Source organism: Sminthopsis crassicaudata, chromosome 4, assembly GCF_048593235.1.
Source record: "Sminthopsis crassicaudata isolate SCR6 chromosome 4, ASM4859323v1, whole genome shotgun sequence".
NCBI lineage: Eukaryota > Metazoa > Chordata > Mammalia > Dasyuromorphia > Dasyuridae > Sminthopsis > Sminthopsis crassicaudata.
Window position 1 is genome coordinate 441,696,754 of NC_133620.1, and position 19,766 is coordinate 441,716,519.

At 44.8% G+C, this 19,766-nt stretch overlaps 1 protein-coding gene and 1 long non-coding RNA gene across 3 annotated transcripts; one reads left to right on the forward strand and one right to left on the reverse strand.

Annotated features, from left to right (window-relative positions):
• Positions 1-826: 826 nt before the first annotated feature.
• Positions 827-12,990, reverse strand: LOC141539938 (uncharacterized). The gene is made up of 3 exons (XR_012481418.1): positions 12,793-12,990; positions 11,077-11,144; positions 827-2,593 (listed from the first exon to the last, which is right to left on the reverse strand). It is a non-coding gene; the product is annotated as an uncharacterized LOC141539938 (long non-coding RNA).
• On the forward strand, positions 5,605-18,757 carry PLEKHO1 (pleckstrin homology domain containing O1). Of its 2 annotated transcripts, XM_074263359.1 has the most exons (6): positions 5,605-5,821; positions 6,628-6,774; positions 12,544-12,684; positions 13,538-13,642; positions 13,970-14,071; positions 15,750-18,757. In XM_074263359.1, exons 1-6 carry the CDS (start codon positions 5,792-5,794, stop codon positions 16,449-16,451), a joined length of 1,227 nt encoding a protein of 408 aa, XP_074119460.1. In that variant the 5' UTR covers positions 5,605-5,791; the 3' UTR covers positions 16,452-18,757. The 2 variants fall into 2 exon arrangements, with proteins under 2 accessions (XP_074119460.1, XP_074119461.1); XM_074263360.1 differs by lacking the exon at positions 12,544-12,684.
• The last annotated feature ends 1,009 nt before the right edge of the window (positions 18,758-19,766 follow it).

Below are 19,766 nucleotides of genomic sequence, written 5' to 3' on the forward strand. Positions count from 1 at the left end.
TTGCATATTATCTCCTTCCCTCATCATTAGATTGTGAGTTCCTTTAAATTAGGGACTATTTTTTTTTTTTACCTTTTTTGTATACTTTTGCTGATATACAGTAGGCCCCACAGAAATGCTTGTTGACTCATCTTGACTATACCTTATTGCTAGCAAAACCCTCAAGAAATAACACATGCCATTGTTTTCTCTTTCTTTTAAACTTTTTTTCAAGTTTGTTTCTGTGATTTAGTAAATTTTTTCTTATCTCATTAAACTCACAATAGAAAAAAAATTAAGCAAAATCCACTAATACAATAATCATCTCTAACAATATACACAATTTTCTGTCTTAGTAGGCCCCTACCTCTCCTTATGCAAATTACTCTTTGCTTTTTGTCTTTTTTCTTTCCTTCTTTTAATTAATAAATTTTATGATATAAAAGATACTTCCAGTGACATTTTGTTATAGCAAAGGACTGTCAACAAAGTGAATATCCATCAACTACAGAATGGTTGGACAAATTATGATATATGAATGGAATGGAATAGTGTAAGTCTGGAAGAAATGAGAAACATAATGGATTTAGTAAAACCTGGAAAGATTTGTATAAACTGATGCAAGGTGAAATGACCAGATCCAGAAATATTGTTTCTACCCTGAACACAATAGTGTAAAAGAAAATCACTTTGAAAGATTTAGGAATTCTAATAAATTTGATAATCAATTATGATTTAAGAAGGCTAGTGATGAAGCATGCATGCTTCCCACATCTTGGCAGACAGGTGATAAGCTAGAGGTGTAAATGAAACACACATTTTCAGAAATGTCCAACATATCAACTTGTTTAACTTGACTACATTTGTTTATTTAAAAGGAGAGCACTGGAGGAACTGGTGAGGAGTTGATAGGCAGTGACAAGTGATACAAAAAAAAAAAAAAAAGAAGAAGAAAGAAAAGAGCATCAACAAAACATTAAAAATTCACAGAAAAGATGAGAATTTCATACAGGAACACAAACAAGCAGTGCTGTTACTATCATGTTGAACTTAATATGCAATAATACATAATAGAAATTCCTTTTTTGAGGGAATGCCCATCAATTGGGGATTGGCTGAACAAGTTATGATATATGAATGTGCTGGAATATTATTGTGCTGTAAGAAATAATGAAGAGGGGGACTGCTGGTGGAACAGTGAATAGAGCAGTAGCCCTGAAGACAGGAGAATCTGAGTTCAAATTTGGTTTCACAGCTCTTTTTGTGGTAGCAAAAAATTGGAAAATTAATAGATGCCCATAAACTGGGGAATGGCTGAATAAGTTGTGACATATGAAGGTAATAGAATATTATTGTTCTATAAAAAATGATGAATAAGCTGATTTTAGAGAGACTTGTTTGGGCACCAAAATGTAATGTTCTCTTCTTTAAAATATAATTGTTCTCTGGGTGCGGGTTTCTTGTAGAGCTTTTGGGAGCAGCCTTAGTTTCAGTTCAGTTCAATAATCCCAAAATGCATCCAGGGGTTAAATTCCAAATCCTTTATTGTCTCTTCCAAAATCTTATCTCCTTCCCTTGGGGCTCGGCTAGTTTTCTGGAGGTCTTCCTCTCTCCTTGGTTCCCAAGAGCTCTTGCTGCTGCTAGTCCTTTGTCTCTGTCAGCTTCAGCCTCTCGTTTTCTTAATGTCTCCAGCCAGCACAAAAGTGGAAGTGGGAATGAATCTTGACTCTGAATATCCTGAAGTCCTCCCGAAGTCCTCTCCCGAAGTTCTCCTTGATCCTAAGAGCTTCCTGCTTATATGTTGCTCACTGAGGACACACCAATCATTCCATCACTTGGAAACCATTATTTGTTGTAGGACTAAATCAATGCTAAATTAGATTTAACCATTGTCTCCTCAATTCCACTCAGTACCTTGTTTCAAGTTCTGGCCCATAACATCTTCTTGTAGGGTCAGATCAATCATACTGAACCGTGCTAAAGTAGATAATTAAATCCATTCCAGTGATTTAGCTTCTTGTAAGAATCCTAACATCTTTACATAAACTGATGCTGAGTGAAACAAACAGAAGCAGAAACACATTGTACACAGTAACAGAAAGTTTCTGTGATGATCAACCATGAAAGACATAGTTGTACAGTGATCCAAGGCAATCCCAATAAACTTTAGATAGAAAACACCATCTGCATGCAGAAAAAGAACTATGGAGATTGAATATAAATCAACACAAGCTATATTCACTTCTTTTTTTGTTTTTCTCTCCTGTGGTTTCTCCCTTTTGTTCTGATTTTTCTCTCCCAATGTAATTCATAGAGCAATGTGTATTTAAAAAGTTAATATACATTTAAATAGAAAAAATATAAAACAATTAAAAAAGGAAAAAAAATCTGGCTTCAGACATTTAATGCTTTGTAATGTGCTGTTGTCTCCAGAAACTGCCGATCGCTCTCTGGGAAGAGATCTGCTGTCTCAACTGCCGCCAACTCTGACCTCGTGTAGAGACTGTTTCTTCTAGAGAGTCGCCCCAACTCTGGCCCAGACAAGACTCTCAATTTCTCAGTGCCGCCCTCTTTTATACTCCCAGAGAATGGGCGTGGGATAATGCAAGGGCCTCTGGGAAGAAATACTTCAACCAATGAACTTGAAGCATGCAAGCTCCTCCCCAGAAGTTCGAAGCACTTAGTAAAAACCTAATATCTCATTATCTCTTTAGCACTTAGTAAGAACCTAACAATGCTTACTACTGTGTGACCCTAGGCAAGTCCCTTATTAATTGTCTTGTGGGGGGAAAAAAGAATTGATGAAGATGTATGGTTTCATAAAAACTTGATTAAAAATACAAAAATAAGTAAAAATTTAATACTATAAGAAAATTTGGGAAGGTTTGCATGAAATGATGTGGAGTGAAGTGAGCAGAACCAGAAGAACAATTTATGCAATAACAAGAATATTGAAAGAAAAGGAATTTTGAAAGACTTAGGGACTCTAACTTAACACAAAAAACGTCCAACCACAATTCCAGAGGACTTATTACATACAGAACATACTACTCCCCTACTTTTTTTTTTCCTGGACATGGCTAACATGGGAAGTTGTTTTACTTGCCTATATATGTTTGTAAAAGGATCAGAGAGAAAGAGAAAAGAGGGTAAGAGGGAGAGAGTTCAGATTGAAAAGAAAATAACATTTAATTTTTTAAAAGAGAGAGGAAGGAAGAGAAGGAAATAAACACTTGAAGGTTCTATTTCATAGACAGTGTTTTCTTTTCTGTTCTTAGCATATTTTAAATGTTTGTTAAAGTTTAAGTTCACAATAAAGAGAAAAGAGAAAAAATTGCATTAATACCTCTCCAAATTATGTGTGTGCATATTATTTCCTCCACAGAATATAAACATCTTGAGGACAGGGCATTTTATTTTTGTCTTTGGACTCTGAAGCAGCTAGGTAGTAAAATGGATAGACCACTGGGCCTGAAGTGAGAAAGACCTGAATTTAAATTTGGCCTAGATACTTATTAGCTATGTGACCATGGCCAATTCACTTAACCTGTCTGCTCCACTGTATAATGGGAATAATAATATCACCTACATCCCAAGGTTATTGTGAGGATCAAATGAGATAATATTTGTAAAACATCGGACATATAGTAGGTACTCAATAAGTGCTCATTTTCCTTCCCCATTGGCATATAGCAGGTGCTTAATAGTTACTTGCTTGTTGGTTGATTGATGTCATATCAAAATAGCCTAAGTTTCCTCATTCATCTTTGTTTTGACAAATAGACTTGAGGACAGAGGTTGTGGGTAACCAAAGAAGGGAATGGAGCATGTATAAGACAGAGAAGGATCAGGGTTCTAGTCCTAGTTCAGACAGTAAAACTGTCAAATTCAGAGACTAGAAAAAATCACTACCTCTCAACCTATTTGACTTGATCTGTCAAATCACCTACTCTATTCTGAAGATACGATGAAAATGATTATTGGGTACCATAAAGTGCTTTATAAATGTAAGGAACTGCCATTATTTTTATTTAATGTGACTGGGATGTGCAGTGGAGGAAGGTGAATGCATAGTAGAGGGCTCGCCTTCCTACTGGTCTGTCACAAAATTTACAGGCACGTCGGGAACTTTGGGAAACACTCCTCAAGTTTATTATTTGCCTCTAAATAGGATGTCCCTCAACCCTTATCCCCACTCCTAAGTAAATTCTAGGGGGAGGGGGAGATTACAGTCTTCCACTCACCAGCTGGGATTTTAATAATAAATCTTTATCATCAATTGCCTTGTGGGGAAAAAAAAAAAAAGAAATGATAAAGAGGATGTATGGTTTCATAAAAACTTCATTAAAAATATAAAATAAGTAAAAATTTAATACTATAAGAAAATTTGGGAAGGTTTGCATAGGTGGCTCGGGTGCCACATCACCGCTCATCTCAAACTATCCTCGTCTTTCTCCCATGTGACTGGTCCATGACCTCTTACAAATGTTTCACAGGACGTCCATCCAGTGTCCCGGGGATGGGGATGGAGAGTGGCCTTCCTCGAATCTTGAGCCTGACAATGCATGAGCCCAAATACTGCCAGCTGTGATCCTTCTTGACCACCTTTCTTTCCCAACAACGATCATTATCCCTTTCACTTCTAGAGAATTGTAATTTTCAAAGAGCTGTCATTTCTAATCTCTTTGTATCCTAATAACATCCCCGAAAGTAGAGAAGGCACTCTGCTCTCAGCCTTGTGCAAAGCCCAGCCTTCTCTCCTCATCCACTAGCTGAGGACCCTGAGACGCTGGGGTCCGAACCACCGGCTCTCCTGGAACTGGACTGGCTACGGGACTTCTTCCTCCCTCTGCTCATCCCTCCCTCCCCCTTCTGTGTCCTTCGTCACCCGCAGTCTTCCTCTGGAAGAGAGAAAGCAGAAAAGTTTTCTAGAGCACCCCAACTCCTGAGACCACTTTCTCTGTTCCCTGCTCCCAGATCTCTCCCTCCCCGCCACGCGCCCTGGTTTGGAGGGAAGTCCAAAATGGAGAGGTGACAAGCCCTGCCCTTGGGGGCGACGCTCCCGTAGTGAGAAACCCCTGCCTCTTTAAGCGTGTCTGGCTCCTGGGACGGCAGCTGCGCCCCCTGCCCCCGAGACCCTCCCCCGTGTCTGCGGGGCTCGCGCTCCGAGCCCCGCTCCGGGGGTGTCGCTACGCTCCCCGGCTCCCCAGCCTCCCTGGCTCCACCTCTCGCGGCGCGTCTGGCCGGGGCCTCTCTCCATCCCTCTAGCCTCCCTGCGCTTCTCTCCCGTGGCTCCGTCTGGATCTCGCTTCTCCCCTTCTTTACCCCTGGTGTGTCAGAAACAAAGGAGGGGGGGGGCTGCACACTAGGTCGGGCTCGGCGATTCGCCCTTTATTCTGAACTCGCGACGTCAGCGGGCCCGGGCGGGCAACTGTGGATGGAGCTGCCGGGAGCCCGCCGGCTCGCCCAGAGAGCCGGGGCCGGGCCGGAGCAGCCCCCGAGCGGCCGTGTGTTTGTGCGTGCGCTGGGATGGGGACGGGAGGCGTGCGGGGGGCGGGATAGAGGAGCCGAGGGGGGGCAGCGTGCGTGTGTGTGAGAGTGTGAGTGCGAGGGAGGCCGGCCCTTAGTGTAACCGGAGCTACAAAGAAGGGAGACTGCGAGAGTCGAGAAGAGGGAGGAGGAGGAGGAGGAGGCGGCGCCGGGGCATCTCCAACACCCTCCCCCTTGGAACCAGCCACATCAAACCGGCCTCGGCCACCGGGACCCCGGGCCGGCCCCCCCACCCCCTCCCCTCTGCCCGCGCCCACCCGGGATGATGAAGAAGAACAATTCCACCAAGAGGGTGAGTGTCTCCGGCTCCCTCTAATTCCGCTGACTTTCTCCTCCCGGGACCCCCCAACATCTCCTTCCGGGGTTTCGGCCTGTTTTGCGGGGGAGCAGGGACCACGGGAGCGTAGAGACTTGTCCCCTTCCCCCCCCCCCCCCACCGCGCCCGCTCCCCTTCCCCCTTCTCCTTTGCCATCCCGGTCTGAAGATTTTACATTTCATTCAATCACCGGGATGCGGTTGCCTTCCGCGGGTCCCTGAGCCTGTCACCCGAGTTGCTGGCAGGAACCTTGGGGGTGCTTTTGGCTGGGGGGAGACTGCTCGAGATGGGTAGTACTAGCCTGGGCTTCTCTCCTACCCCCCACCTCCTCTGGGCTGGGAAACCAGCGGCAGTTTGCATCGTGCTCTGCGCTGGAGAGCGAGAAAAAGACAATGAAAATAGAATAAAATGCCCTTAACCCGGCGCTTGGGAAAGGAGAAAACGGGGGCGGGGAGGGGGGGAAGGGACGGGGGGAGAGAGAGTCACAGGTCCCCACTTCTTCCCCCTCTCCCTCCCCGAGGCCTGAGCTCCCAGCTCCGCATCACCTCTCCTGGGCCGTTTCAGCTGTTTATCTCAGGCTGAGGGAGGCCGGAATGGGGAAGGGGACTGACTGCCCGGAGTGAGGACCGGCGGGAACCTCACTGGCTTCCCCCAGTCTCTCCAGCCCCCTAGGGTGATCCAGAAGGCCGGGAGGGAGGCAGCTAGGAGAGACCCGGAGAAAGAAGAAATTATCACTCACTAATGTGCTTCTTATCTTCCCCACCCCCCACCCCCTGCGGCAGGGGCCCCAGGATGGAAACCATCAGTCCGCACTGCCTGAAAAGGTCGGCTGGGTGCGGAAATTCTGTGGGAAAGGGATTTTTAGGGAGATCTGGAAAAACCGCTACGTGGTGTTGAAGGGGGACCAGCTCTACATCTCTGAGAAGGAGGTAGGATCCCCTTGCCTTCAATCAGCTCAGCTCTCCTCTCCACCTTCCCTCATTCTCTCCATCAGCCTTTTACATCCCCTCACTTCTACCTCCCCACCCCCATAAACCATATTTGTATTCCCAAAGCAAGTTGAGGGAGCAGACTCTCTATCCCCCACCACACCTTGTCCGCTGACAAGGTTGCCCTTTGCTGAGAAATGCCCTGAGCTGGGTGACAGACGTTGAGTTTGAAGCTAGTTGGTGGTTTTTCCCTTGCTTCTATTTTTCTGAAAACAATGATAATTTTATCCCAAGATTTCAAAATAAAAACCCCTTCTGATAAAATGGGGAGCCCTTCCCCCAGTGTCCCCTCCTACCCCACCCCCAGTCCTGTCTGCAGCCTCCATCTGCAGACAGAATTGTTTCCTCTGCTGCTGCTAAAACATTCTGCTCAGTCCACCCCCCTCTCCCCCCCCCAGCCAAGCTCCCTCCCTTTTCCTGTTTCTAGCGAGGCCATACATTGATCATATCAACAGCTCAACTGCACTGAATCATAAGGGAGATAGAATAATAACACACACAAGGCCCAAGATCACTGTGATATGTAAAGTCAGCTAGCGTGACCTGGGATAGAAAGTGTAGCTTTGGGAGTGCTGGGGGATTCTATTTGTCACTTTTCAACTTAACAAACATTTATTAAGTTCTTATTCTATGTCTATTATGCTCTTTTTCCTCCCTCACCTCCCAGGAAAATAAAAAGGACAGGGGGGGGGGGAACAAACAAACAAAAAACTCCAACTCAATTGGGGACCAGAGAGAGTGTTACATATCTCCTTTTTTGCCTCCCTGAAGGAGGAAACCACAGGGGGGAGAAATGCAACCAATAGTCTTTGTCTTTTCCTCAGCCCGCTCCAGTTGTATTGTTAAACTACAAACTTCAACTCCTCTTGGGTTAGGATGGCCAGGTTCTGGTCACAGATCCCGGACATTACCCTTTTCCTCCCTCTCCCCCCCACTCCCGGCTTTCTGTGTGTTTCCTTGGAAGGAAGAAAAGGACTTAGTATCTCAAACCAGGAAAAAGATGGTTTATAGACAGACCTTAGTTTATAGAGTTTATAGAGAAATCTAAACAGACCCCCTGGCCAGAAGTCATTTTGTCTTTATTGCTACCTCTGAGTCACACAGTGAGAGTCTCTTCCTAGACTTTCCAGTCAAGATAGTGTGACTTCCTTTGCCTCCCCTTCTCCTTCCCTTTTCTCTCTACCCAGCACTGACTGGGGGAAGTCCTCCTTGAATTCTAACTTCCCAGGGCCCTGCTTTAAGACACAGCTTTTCTTATTCTGAAGATTGTGCTTGAGTAAATAGATCCTTTTATAGGATTCATACACGCATGTCTGGAGACTAAAGGCACGGGAGAAATCAAGATTGTAGCGGAGTAGGAAAGACCTGGAAACCTCCTACCCTCAAAATTCCTCTTTAAGAGGGAAACCCCTATTTGTCCAAATGGGTATGATGGGGCAGCTAGGTTGTGTCATCGGACAGAACATTAACCCTGGAGTCAAATATGACCTCAGACATTTAACACTTACTAACTGACACAGACCCTGGACAAGTCACTTAACCCCAATTGCCTCTGGGGGGGAAATAATTAGTGTGGAAACCTGGGTCTTTATTTAAATACTGGAGAAAGTCTGGACCCAGAGAAGAAGAAAGAAAAAGAAATGAAGCCGATTTGTTTTTAGGGAATTGTTTGACAGGAAAATATCCCTTCAACGTCACATACGCACATATATATAATTCCTCCAGAGGATTTTTTTTCCAGTTTTCTGGCTTTCCTGAACAAGTGTCAAAGTGTATCATCTGTTTTCTCTGAACTTCATAATGGCAGGAAACATCAGAGAACAGTCAGGGAGGACTTCCCACACGTCATATCACAAGGGGAAACACAACTATGGTGAGGGGGAGGAGGGAATAGGAAGGAACAAAGGAAAACAGGGCATCCCTTTCTTGTCTGTGTCTTAGCAAGGGGCTAGTCATGGGAAGGGTCAGGGTGACTGACCCCTGCCTAGAGGAGAGAAAGGTTGGAGTGTGGAGGCAGAGGGAGGGATTCGATGACCTCAGGCAGAGATGTTGAGTGTTCTGTGAATCAGCAGCATCTGGTTAGTTATGGTGGAGGGGATCTAAAAGAAGAGGTTCAAAGTGTAGCTTTGGTTCTTTAGTAGAAAGGATTAGGGCAGATGAAGACATTGGGTGATCTGGAAAACAAATAAGTTGATATCTCCGTCTTCTTGGAAGACATTTTCTATGCAGAAAACAGCCTAAGTTTTAGGGACTCATAAAGAAGGGTATGGATTTTCCCATACTTCCCTCACAATCTCTCCCCCAGAACCCCAGATGGTGATCAAGTCCCCATCTCAGACCAAAGCAGCCTTTTCCCCCAAAGTGCTTGAGCATTGACAGGACTGAGCCTTGAGGACTCTAAAGTATAAATGTAAGTTTTTTAAAGGGAAAGTTAAAGAGTGTATATCCTCATGAAGTTTTAAGCTTTAATAGCTTTAAGTAGGCTTTCGTCTTAGTGTTAAAATTCAATAATTTAAAACCACACTAAGACTTTTGAGACACACTATTTTATTTTAGCTCACTTATAAGTTGTTTCATGCAAGATCGACAGTGTTAATATATATGATTCTATATAAATGCTAGTCACGGTGATGGTAACGATGATGCAAGAATGTCTTTGTCTTTATACCTCCAGCTCTTGGTAAATTTCCCATATTTATCCTTCTCCTCCAATTACCTTTCAGCCCTGGGGACCATAGAACAGACAGACAACCCCAAGAGGGAAAGGACCCTCTAATGCCAAGAGGGAGTTTCTTTAGGGATGTAAAAACTGAGCTCCCACAAATTCCCTTCCTAAAAGCAACTTATGTATGTCATTTTTAGGTTTTCTGTTTCATAGCATGAAGGTGCTTTCAAGATCTTTCAAGAAAGATCTAAGGGTATTCAAGATAAATTGTGCTGACATTGTGGGAATAGAAATCTCCCTCAAAAAGATTTTGGAATAACTGGAGCAAAGGGGTCAAAACATGTTTTGTTTTTGTTTTTTCTTTAGTTTTTTAAAAAATAAACATCTCTGCCTTTGTAGACTTGGGACATAGAGGCAAAGGAAGGGAAGAGGTGATTTCAAAAGATCAATAATTCTATGGGTGGCTTTGAGTTTTTGATGAAATAAAAAACCGTAATAAAATGCGTGAAGGAAACTGAGGTCCAGACTCTCTGACCTGACCCCTTGAAATGTCCTCTCTTATACCTTTCTATCTGTTTCTCTCTATCTTACCTAGTATCCATTTCTATTTTCCCTTTTTCCTATGGCCTCTTCCAACTTCTCAGTTCTGATTATAGAGGAATCCACTCCTCTTTTCTGGGGGAAAAAAAAAAAAAAAGAACAAATCACTCATGCTTGTGTCCCTTCCTTTACACACACCTATTGCTTTCTTCTCCATAACTTCTGATTTCTGTTAATATTCTTAATTCTGGGAAAGGAGGAGAAAGAGAAGTGACACATCAGTTTATGTCCCTGCCCATATTTCTGGGAATTGTTCTTGACTTAGGAGCTCCTTGCCAGGATCTGGCCACACCTCTACCAATGTAGCTTTAGAGTGCTTGGTTCCTTTCCTCCCCTTCCTCTCCCCCACCCCAAAAATGTAAAAAGATAAGATGAGAAAAGGTCTGAGAGTTTTATGAAAAAAAGTCAAAGTAGATGTATGAGCCAAATTGGAGCTAAGCAGCTGGGAAGATGAACTTTTTGTTAGGCGCTCAATACAATAAAGCAGTTCTTGGTTCCAAAGAATAGGTAGACACTGGAGAGGGAAGTTAGGGATAAGGATATGGACTGATAGAAAAACCTGCATTTGTTTGATTTGGAAGAGACAAAGTTGCCTCTGGAGTGCCAAGCTTGTAATTCTAAAACATGTGTGCTAAAGAATTCTGTGTCTGAGTGTGAGAATTTGGTTATTGCTGACGGGGGGCTGGGGTCCCGGGGGGACTTGGGAGACATGTAGCTACATGTAGTTATGTGTTTATCCATAACAAGGCCAGCATTTGGAGTCATATATGGCGATTGGTTTTGTATCTCTTCCAGAAACTATGGCCTGCTTATCCTCAAAGGCACCCCTCACACCAGGCCTCCCAACTAGTGGGGAAATAGTACCAGATGCTACCTACTCCCTTAACCATACACCTAGATAGACCTCTGACTTGCAAATCCCTAAATGATTGGGGACTAATTCATTTGGGAAACTGATTAAATCTACTTCCACTTACCTATCAGATCCACATGGATTCAAGAATCAGTTCTAGTCCCCCAGCTTTAGAAGACAATAGAGGACACTCTGGGAAAAGATAGAAGATTGTAAGAGAAAGTGTAAAAAAAATGAACCTGGGAGAAAAGGTAAAGTCTGATTTGTTGTAATCAGAGCAGGCCATAGGAGTAAGGGTAGATTCTTAGGAGATTACAAAAGGAAAGATTAAGATTAGATACATGAAATAATTTCTTAATAGTTAGGAACCAACATTTTTAAAAAATACTTTAGAACTTTCGATTCTCAAAATGGGATGCATGTACAAAGGGACTGTAAAGTATTTTCTTTAGAAGAACTCTGTGTCTCTGGAAATGCCTCTCGGTCAGAGGCAGCATTGGAAGTTCATTGCAGGGAGCACTAGACTGGCTCCAGAAGACCTGGGATTTACCATTTCCTAGCCTATGACCTTTATTTAACAAATCACCTAACCTCTAAAAAACTCAGTTTTCTTGCCTGTGTCATGGATCTAATAGTGCTTATAATATCCATCTCACAGTATTGTCGCAAGGAAAAACATGCTTTGTAGGCTGTAAAGTGTTCTATGTTAATTATTGTTATTATTGTTAGATGATTTTATAAACTCAACGAGTTTAGGTTGAATTGACACAAAGCCTTAAAGGGGGATCCTGAGATTGAAAAGAGCATTTGTAACTTTTACCTATACAGAGCAAACTTTGCAGCACAGGGAGTGAGTCTGTTGCTAAGACCATCCGGTTATTGAAATACAAGAGGCAGATGAGTCTATAAGAAGGTATAGTGAAGGTGGGGGGCTAAGAAGTGGAAGAGTGAGGAGCACCCGTAGTGAGTATCATTGTAGTGGGGAGCTTACCAGTGCATCCTCCCTAGCCTTATCTTCTCTTAACCTCCTTCCTTCTAAGATCTTGGAGTAATTTATTTGTAGAATTAAGACCTCTGACCTAATCAGACCCAAATGAACTCAAGAGCCAGTTCTAGGTCCCCTGACTTCTGAACACCTTGAGAAAGGCTCTGAAAGGATCCTAAGGGAAAGTTTGTAAACTTGATGAACTGGGGAGAAAGGTTAAAAGAGCTTGATTTGGCAGCCTCCATTGCCTGGGGAGATCATACCTGACTTCTCCAGACTAAGGGGATGAACATAGCCACTTAAACCATGTCCTCTAAAGGACAAGAGAGAAGACAAGAAGAGTAGGAACAAGAAAGTGTAAACTCTGTCCTGGTGGAGAAGAATAGGGGATATCATGTTTGTGAACAAACCCTCCAGCTAGGAGTTAATACATGAGCCCTCCCAACTCCTCCCTTCTCAAGGCCTCCTGACAGGCGACCACCCCAGACTGTTGTTTTTGGTTTTTTCCTCTCCCTGGGCTGGTTTGAACCAAATGAGTGAATGGGGGAAAGGGCCAAATAATTCTTATCTCCCCCACACCAATTCACCCCGCCCCCGCCCCCCTAGATAAAAGATGAGAAAAATGTCCAGGAAGTATTTGACCTGAGCGACTATGAGAAATGCGAGGAGCTTCGGAAATCCAAGAGCCGGAGCAAGAAGAATCACAGCAAGTTTACCCTGGCACACTCCAAACAGCCTGGGAATATGGTATGTGTCCCCACCGCCTTGGCCCCCTGGACGCTTATTATACCCAGCGGTGTTGAGAAGATCTCTCCCACACACATGCTCACTGTTTGTTTCAGGGAGCTCTCTTACCTCCCAAGTCTCCAGTCCCCAGGCTCCCCCATCAGCTTTGACCTTTTCTTGGAAAGCATTCATCCCTCAGTCTCTCCCAGTCCCTCAAGCTCTTCTTCTCTGCCCACTGATACCCATCCTATTTTCTTAAATTTGCCCAGAGAAGAAAGCCCCTTTACTTTTCTTGGGAGTGAATGCTTGCAATTGTCCCTAAGAGGCAAGTTGTAGCCGAAAGCCTATTTCCTTTTGTCTAAGTGAACACACAGCAGCTACTCCCATTTCCTGGAAAATGTTCCTTCATACATGTAAAGAGCCTTTTTTTTGGTTTTTGATTTTTTTGGTTTTTGCCTGTCCTTCGCTGCCCCCCAACCACCAGCCTTCTCTTCTCCAGCTGCATAATCACCTGTGTCCCTCTCAATATTCTCTCCTTCACATCCATACTTCATTTGAGCTTAGGGCAGAACATTGAGCCCAAGACTCTCTCCTGTACAAAATATCCAATCCATGATCACTTCCGAGACAGAGCACCCAGTTGTGCAATTTGTAGCAGGGGACATAGCAGCATCCCTAAAGAGGTGGTGTGGGTTTGTGGGGAGGGGGAAGAGAATGACAGAAATAGAATCTCCCTCCTGGAAAAAGTGGGGCCAAAACAAAGTGGACATCTTGGTGTTTTCACCATGAGGTCTCCAAGTTACCCTCAGGGGCAGGGGCATTGACTGTGATCCCCCCTGTTGTAACAAAAATCTTCCCCATCAACCCCAACCAGGCACCCAACCTGATCTTCCTGGCAGTGAGTCCGGAGGAGAAGGAGTCTTGGATTAACGCCCTCAGTTCTGCCATCACTCGAGCCAAGAACCGAATCCTGGATGAGGTTGGTGAGGTGGGGATCAGTATGGAGATGGGCAGGTCTAGCTAGTACCAAGAGGAAAGCCTATTAACTGACTGACCCCAATGACCTGCTCCCCTCCAACTCCCTCTCTCTCTCAAACTCATGCTTACTTCCTCCTAATCCCTTCCCAGCTCTCTTGCCCAGGTCTATTCCCACTTTAGGATATGATTAGAGGTTCTTTCAAAACTAGGAGATCCTGCAGTCCAAGGGATGTATCGTCATGGGAACTGTTCCCCAACACAGGTGTTTTCAGGGAAGTTGGGACAGAAGGAGGGAGGTTCTAGGGAACATAATCCTTCTCATCGCCAGGTCACTGTTGAAGAGGACAGCTACCTTGCCCATCCCACCCGTGACAGAGCAAAGATCCAGCACTCTCGACGTCCCCCAACCCGAGGACACCTAATGGCTGTGGTATGTAAGAACCAGAGTTTCCCTGAGACCAAGATTTTATCTTATAAAATGGCACCAGGTTTCATCTTTATAGATGGGTGTCTGTTATGCCATCAGCCTCTAAAGGTTGTGTTTACATCCGCTAGACTTCCTAGTTTCCCTTAATGCTTTATGAATCATGACCAAAACTTTTATTCAAGAAATACTTAACATATACCAACTTCCTAGAAAGTGTCATGTTGTAGAACATGCAAAAAATCTTAATCTATAATACATAAATTTTATGCTCAAAGAACACTATCTAATTGAAAGGTCAATCATCAAGCATTTATTATTCCTCTACTAAGTGCTGGAAATACAAAGACAAAAATAATAGTTCTGAAACTCAAACATATTTTATTAGGGGAGAACGCATGGTCGTATGTAAATATAAATAAAATAAAGGAAAGTTGTGGGGGTAGGCACTAGCAGCTCGAGATAGCAAGGCTGGGAATTAAATGTAGAAGGCAATACCTGAGCTGAGTTTTAAAGGAAACCAGGGATGGATTCTAATGGGCAGAATGTGGTAAAGAGGAAGTGCATTTCAGATATGGAGGATAGTCAGTGGTTAAATCCAGAAATAGTACCAGAAGAACAGGTTAACTAGACTAAAGAATGTATGTAAGGAAATAATAAATAGAAAGTCTGGGAAAAAGAGATTGGAGCCAGAATGGGAAGGGCTTTGAATGCAGCAAGAATATGACATGGTCAGTCTGGTACTTTGGGAATATCACAATGGTGTTTCTGTGGAAAAAAGATTTAGAGACAGAAGATCCTTGAGTCAAGGAGGGAGGTAAAATATGAATATTTAAGTAATACTACAAGAATTAAAAAAAAAACCTGCATGAGATAATGTATAAGAAAAAGTCAATCAAGTAACATCATTGAGTTGCTATTAAGCTTGTGAAACAGTGCTTATATAAAGCACTATATAAAAGTCAATCTCAACATATTTTTTAAATAAATTTCCTAACCTGCTATATATTTGTCCAAGTTTCAAAGGGGTTTAGTAATTCGGAGTATCACTATTTTCTTTAGGTCTTTTTAAGGTCCCAATATGAGGTCAGGATAGTAGAGGGAGTTGAAGTCATGCAACTAGGAGGAAGGGAATACACATTTTGTAGCACATATTGTGGGCCAGAGTAAAGAGCTAAGCACTTTTTAAAAATATGACACCATTTGTCTTCATAATACCCTTTGAGGTAGGTGGTATCATCATTCCCGTTTTACAGATGAGGCAATTGAGGCAGATGGAAATTATGTGACTTGGCTAGTCCAGGTTTGAGCCCATCCACCTGTCTGCTTCATGTTACCCCTGTCCTCCCATCCCACCCCAGCGCCCTGGGGATGTGGATGAAGAGATCCCGAAGATCTATTCAATGTGGAACCTACAGTGGGTACTTGAGGATGCTTCCCTCCACAAGAAAAACCCTTACATGGACTCAACTAATCAAGTGTCAATGATCACAGACAAGTAGGAAAGAACCTGGAAGGCAGAAATGGCTTCTCCCTATGTCTAATTCCCCAGCACAAAGGTGGCTTTTAATAAATGTTTGTGTCTAGAATTGAATTGGAGGAGGCAGAAGTGGGGGGTTAGGGGGCAGTAGCACTTGCCTGGGCATCTCTATTCATGACCTTGATGGCTCTAATTCCGGTGCAGGCCTCGACCTCTACCTCGGATGGAATGTTGACCTTGGACCTGATCCAGGAGGAGGACCCATCCCCGGAGGACCCCACTTCTTGTGCCGAGAGCTTTCGTGTGGACCTGGACAAATCTATGGCCCAGCTGGCGGAAGGCAGGAGACGGGCAGATTCAGAGCGGATCCATCCTCCCTTGGACCGGGGCCGTAGCTTTCCCCGGCCTTGGGAGAAGCCGGAGAAGGGGGCCCCCTACACTCCTCAGGCCCCCAAGAAGCAGACGCCCTCGGAGAAAGGCCGGTGCGCTTCCTTGGAGGAGATCTTGTCGCAGCGGGATGCTGCCCCAGCCCACGGCCCGCTCCCGCCCGAGGAGCACCCCACCCCCACTCCCCCGCCCCCCGGACAGCTGTCTCGGATCCAGGACCTGGTAGCGAGGAAACTGGAGAAGACGCAGGAGCTGCTGGCGGAGGTGCAGGGGCTGGGGGATGGGAAACGAAAGGCCAAGGACCCTCCACGCTCTCCCCCTGACTCCGAGTCCGAGCAGCTCCTGCTGGAGACGGAGCGGCTGCTCGGGGAAGCGTCCTCCAACTGGAGCCAGGCCAAGAAAGTACTGCAGGAGGTGAGGGAGCTGAGGGACCTATACAGGCAGATGGACCTCCAGAGCCCGGACTCCCCGCTCAGACAGCCCGCCCAGCACAGCCAGTACCGCAAGAGCCTGATGTGAGCGGCTCCGAGGCGCGCCGCAGGGGACGGCCGGGCGGACGCTGGGAGAGGGCTTGTTTCGTTACGTTTTGGTTTTCTAATTTACCGCAATCCAAAAAAGAAAAGCAAAAAACAACTCGTGGCTCCCGCTGGTGCCTGATTCTCCCCTGTGGCCTCGCCCTTTCCCTCCCGAGCCGCAGACGGGCTCGGATTGGAGGGAGAGGGGCTCTCCGCTGATTGGCAGCGATCTGGACCCACTGAGGAGAAAAGCAGTGTTGGAGGCGCTCTGGCCAGGTGCTCATCTCGCACTAGAGATAGGGGGAGGCCGACTCCCCAGAGCTGGACTCGCTGCCATCCCCTACCCCACACAGAGGCCGGATGTTCATGTTTCCAATCCTAGTGTGATGGGGGCGGAGGGATAATCGTTTCCCCCTACCCATGGGCCCTCGAAGGATGAAATTTTCGCCAGAAAGTCCAGACTCCAAGGAGGTGGATTCCACTTCCACCCGTTCCAGCCCTTGGGAGCAGTGAAGGGAAGGGGGCTAGGACAGAGAAAGGAGGATGGTTGTAGAATCCAATTAGCAATCAGACATGATGGTTCTAACATCAGCCTTTCCTTGCTATTTGAGGTCTCTCTCTCTGTTATTTCTTATGTGGGTGTTTACTTCTTCCTCCACCTCAGAATGAGTTTAAAGACACCATGCTTATGGTGTAACTAAGAAGAGATGGTTGAATTCTCTCTGTTTCTTGGGAGGGTGGGACTCCTCCAGCAGGGGAATGAGGGACAGCTGACCCCAAGGGAGAACTGATCTAAGAATGAAACTGGGAGCATGCTGGGTAGGTGAGAGGGGGAAAACCAAACACATGTTCGTGTTCCTCTTTTAGCAAGCCAGAGTTTTCTGGGTCCTTCCCTCTACCCTGGCTGCCCCCAACACCGCTTGTCCCTGCCTCAGAAAGTGAACACACACACACACACACACACACACACCACTTGACTCAACTCTCTGGTCCACCAACAGGTGCCAGGCTTCCTTGCATTTTTGTTTATGAGAGATCCTGTACTTGAAGTTGTTTGCTTATCCTTTGCCATTTATAATAATGATGAGGGAGAGGGGAGAGAAAAGACATATCAATGATTTCAAGAGAGAAATAGAGATAGCTAGAGCTTAAAACTGGCCCTTTCTGGGAGGGAATAAAGAGAAGGAGGGAAAAGAGAGGGGAGGAGAGACAGAGACAGAGCGAGAAGGAAGGGGAAAAAAAGAAAAAAAAAGACCGACCCTCATGATACTACTACCCAGGGTGGTCTTTCAACCCTTCAATCTAGGGAACAGGAAGCCTTGTGTATGGGGAAATGGAAAAATCTAAGGGGACATGACCAACAAGACAACCCAAACAGAAAGATCCATTCCTATTTCAACATTCTCCCTCTCGATTCCCAGTTTTTCAGGAGCTGAGTCAAGAGGGATAAAGGAAAGTAGTCTGTGGAGAAATACAAACTTTTATCACCTCACAAATCCAAGACTAACTCCTAGGATTATTTCATTTCTCCTCCTGATTATCACCTCCCCACCCACCTTGCCAACCCAATCAGGAAGACAGATAACTTTTCCACTTCCACCAAATCTTTCATCTCTCCACTTCTTCATAGTCAGAAATTCTTTCTCGGGACCCTCAGTAAACACCTTCTCTGAAGGGCATTGAACTTTCTTTGATGCTGCTGCTTTGGGGCTTAAATACCCAGGCTGGTTTCCCCACAGCCCAGGCTGGAGATCATTTGGGATACTGGAACAAGAAAATACAATTGTGGGGTGCTAAAGATATAAGACCTCCAAAATCCCCTGACCCAGCAAATTTTGTGGCCACCCACAGTCTGAATTCAACCTACACTTTCTTCTATTTCTAAATCTTCCATCTTATTTTATTTTCATTTTATTTTACCAACGTTTTCCCCTTTTCTCCCTTTTTTCTTCCTAGTCACTCCCACGTAACAAGAGGAGAGACAAAGAATCAGAATGGCATGTATTCCTAAAACATGCCACTTAATCTTGTTTCCCAGGGGACTGGAAAGATGGGGGAGACACTAAAAAAGGGGAGCCCAAGAGAAAAATGCCAAAAAGCAAAAGTAGTGAGACTAAGGGAAGAACTGAGCTCTAAGGTATACTTTGAAGACCAGGGATGTTTTCATTTGATTTGCAGCTAAAACCTTCGATTGTCTCTCCCATTAGAACTAAGCTCCATAGGAGCACAGACTATCTTAATTTCCAATTTGTATCCCTGATGTTTTGCACACAGTAAGCCCTTAATAAATGCTTATTTTGTTCAACTATTCATCAGTGCCCTGGAACAAGTCTCCAAATCCCTAGAAAAGTCCTAAAACAAGATAATTTCTTTTTAATGCATACTGTTATCCATAGACAAGTTAGCTCAATTGGTTACCATCTGGTACTAATGAGGTCAAGTTCACAAACTCAATCCTGGCTTAACCTAGATTGTTTCACTCTATTTCAAGGCCAGAGTGTCTGCCCTTTTTAATCTTGGCTGACTATTTTACAACTATGATTGTGGGGATGGATCACTAGCAAATTTGTCATTGTTAGAAAGGAAGTTCAAAGTTTCTGCCCTGCTGACAGCAGGTCTTTCTTCAGAAACATGTTTTTGGATCAACACCTTAGGCAGTTTTATTTACTAAATGGAGACTAAAAATGCTTTATTTTTCTGTCCTCTGTCTCCCTACGCTGCATTGCATTCCCATCCCTAGAATGTTCGATCATTTCATTCAGAGCTGACTCTTCCCGACCCCATTTGGGGTTTTCTTGGCAAAGATGCTGCATTGGTTTGTGTTTTCCTTCTCCGACTCATTTTACAGATGAGGAAAGGAACAAACAGAGTTAAATGACTCGCTCAAGTTCTCACAGCAAGTGAGTATCCGAGGTCGAATTTGAACCTGGGATTCCTGCCTCCAGGCCCAGCCCTCCATCCAGTTAGCCAGCTGTCCCTAGGGTATTCATCACTTTCTCTCAAACTTTCCCCCATTCATTGTCTTTGTGACCCTGTGGATTACATAGGGACCTAACCAGCCCGCAGTGCTGGTCTGATGGGAGCAGGAAGAGAGGAGCGCGTAGCTGAGGGAGGCTGCACACACTGTTCAGATGATACGCTCCCTTGCTAATGGTGATCTGAGACATAGCCCTAGCCCTACCCTTAGTCACCTGGAAAAGTCTCTTAATATTGTTCTCTGTGAAAAAGAAAAAGGCGGGAGGGGAGGTCAATCCTAAGGTGTCTTCCAGCTCTGAAATTTTGAGTATCAAAGTCAGCCATTTTCTAGAAAATATTTAAC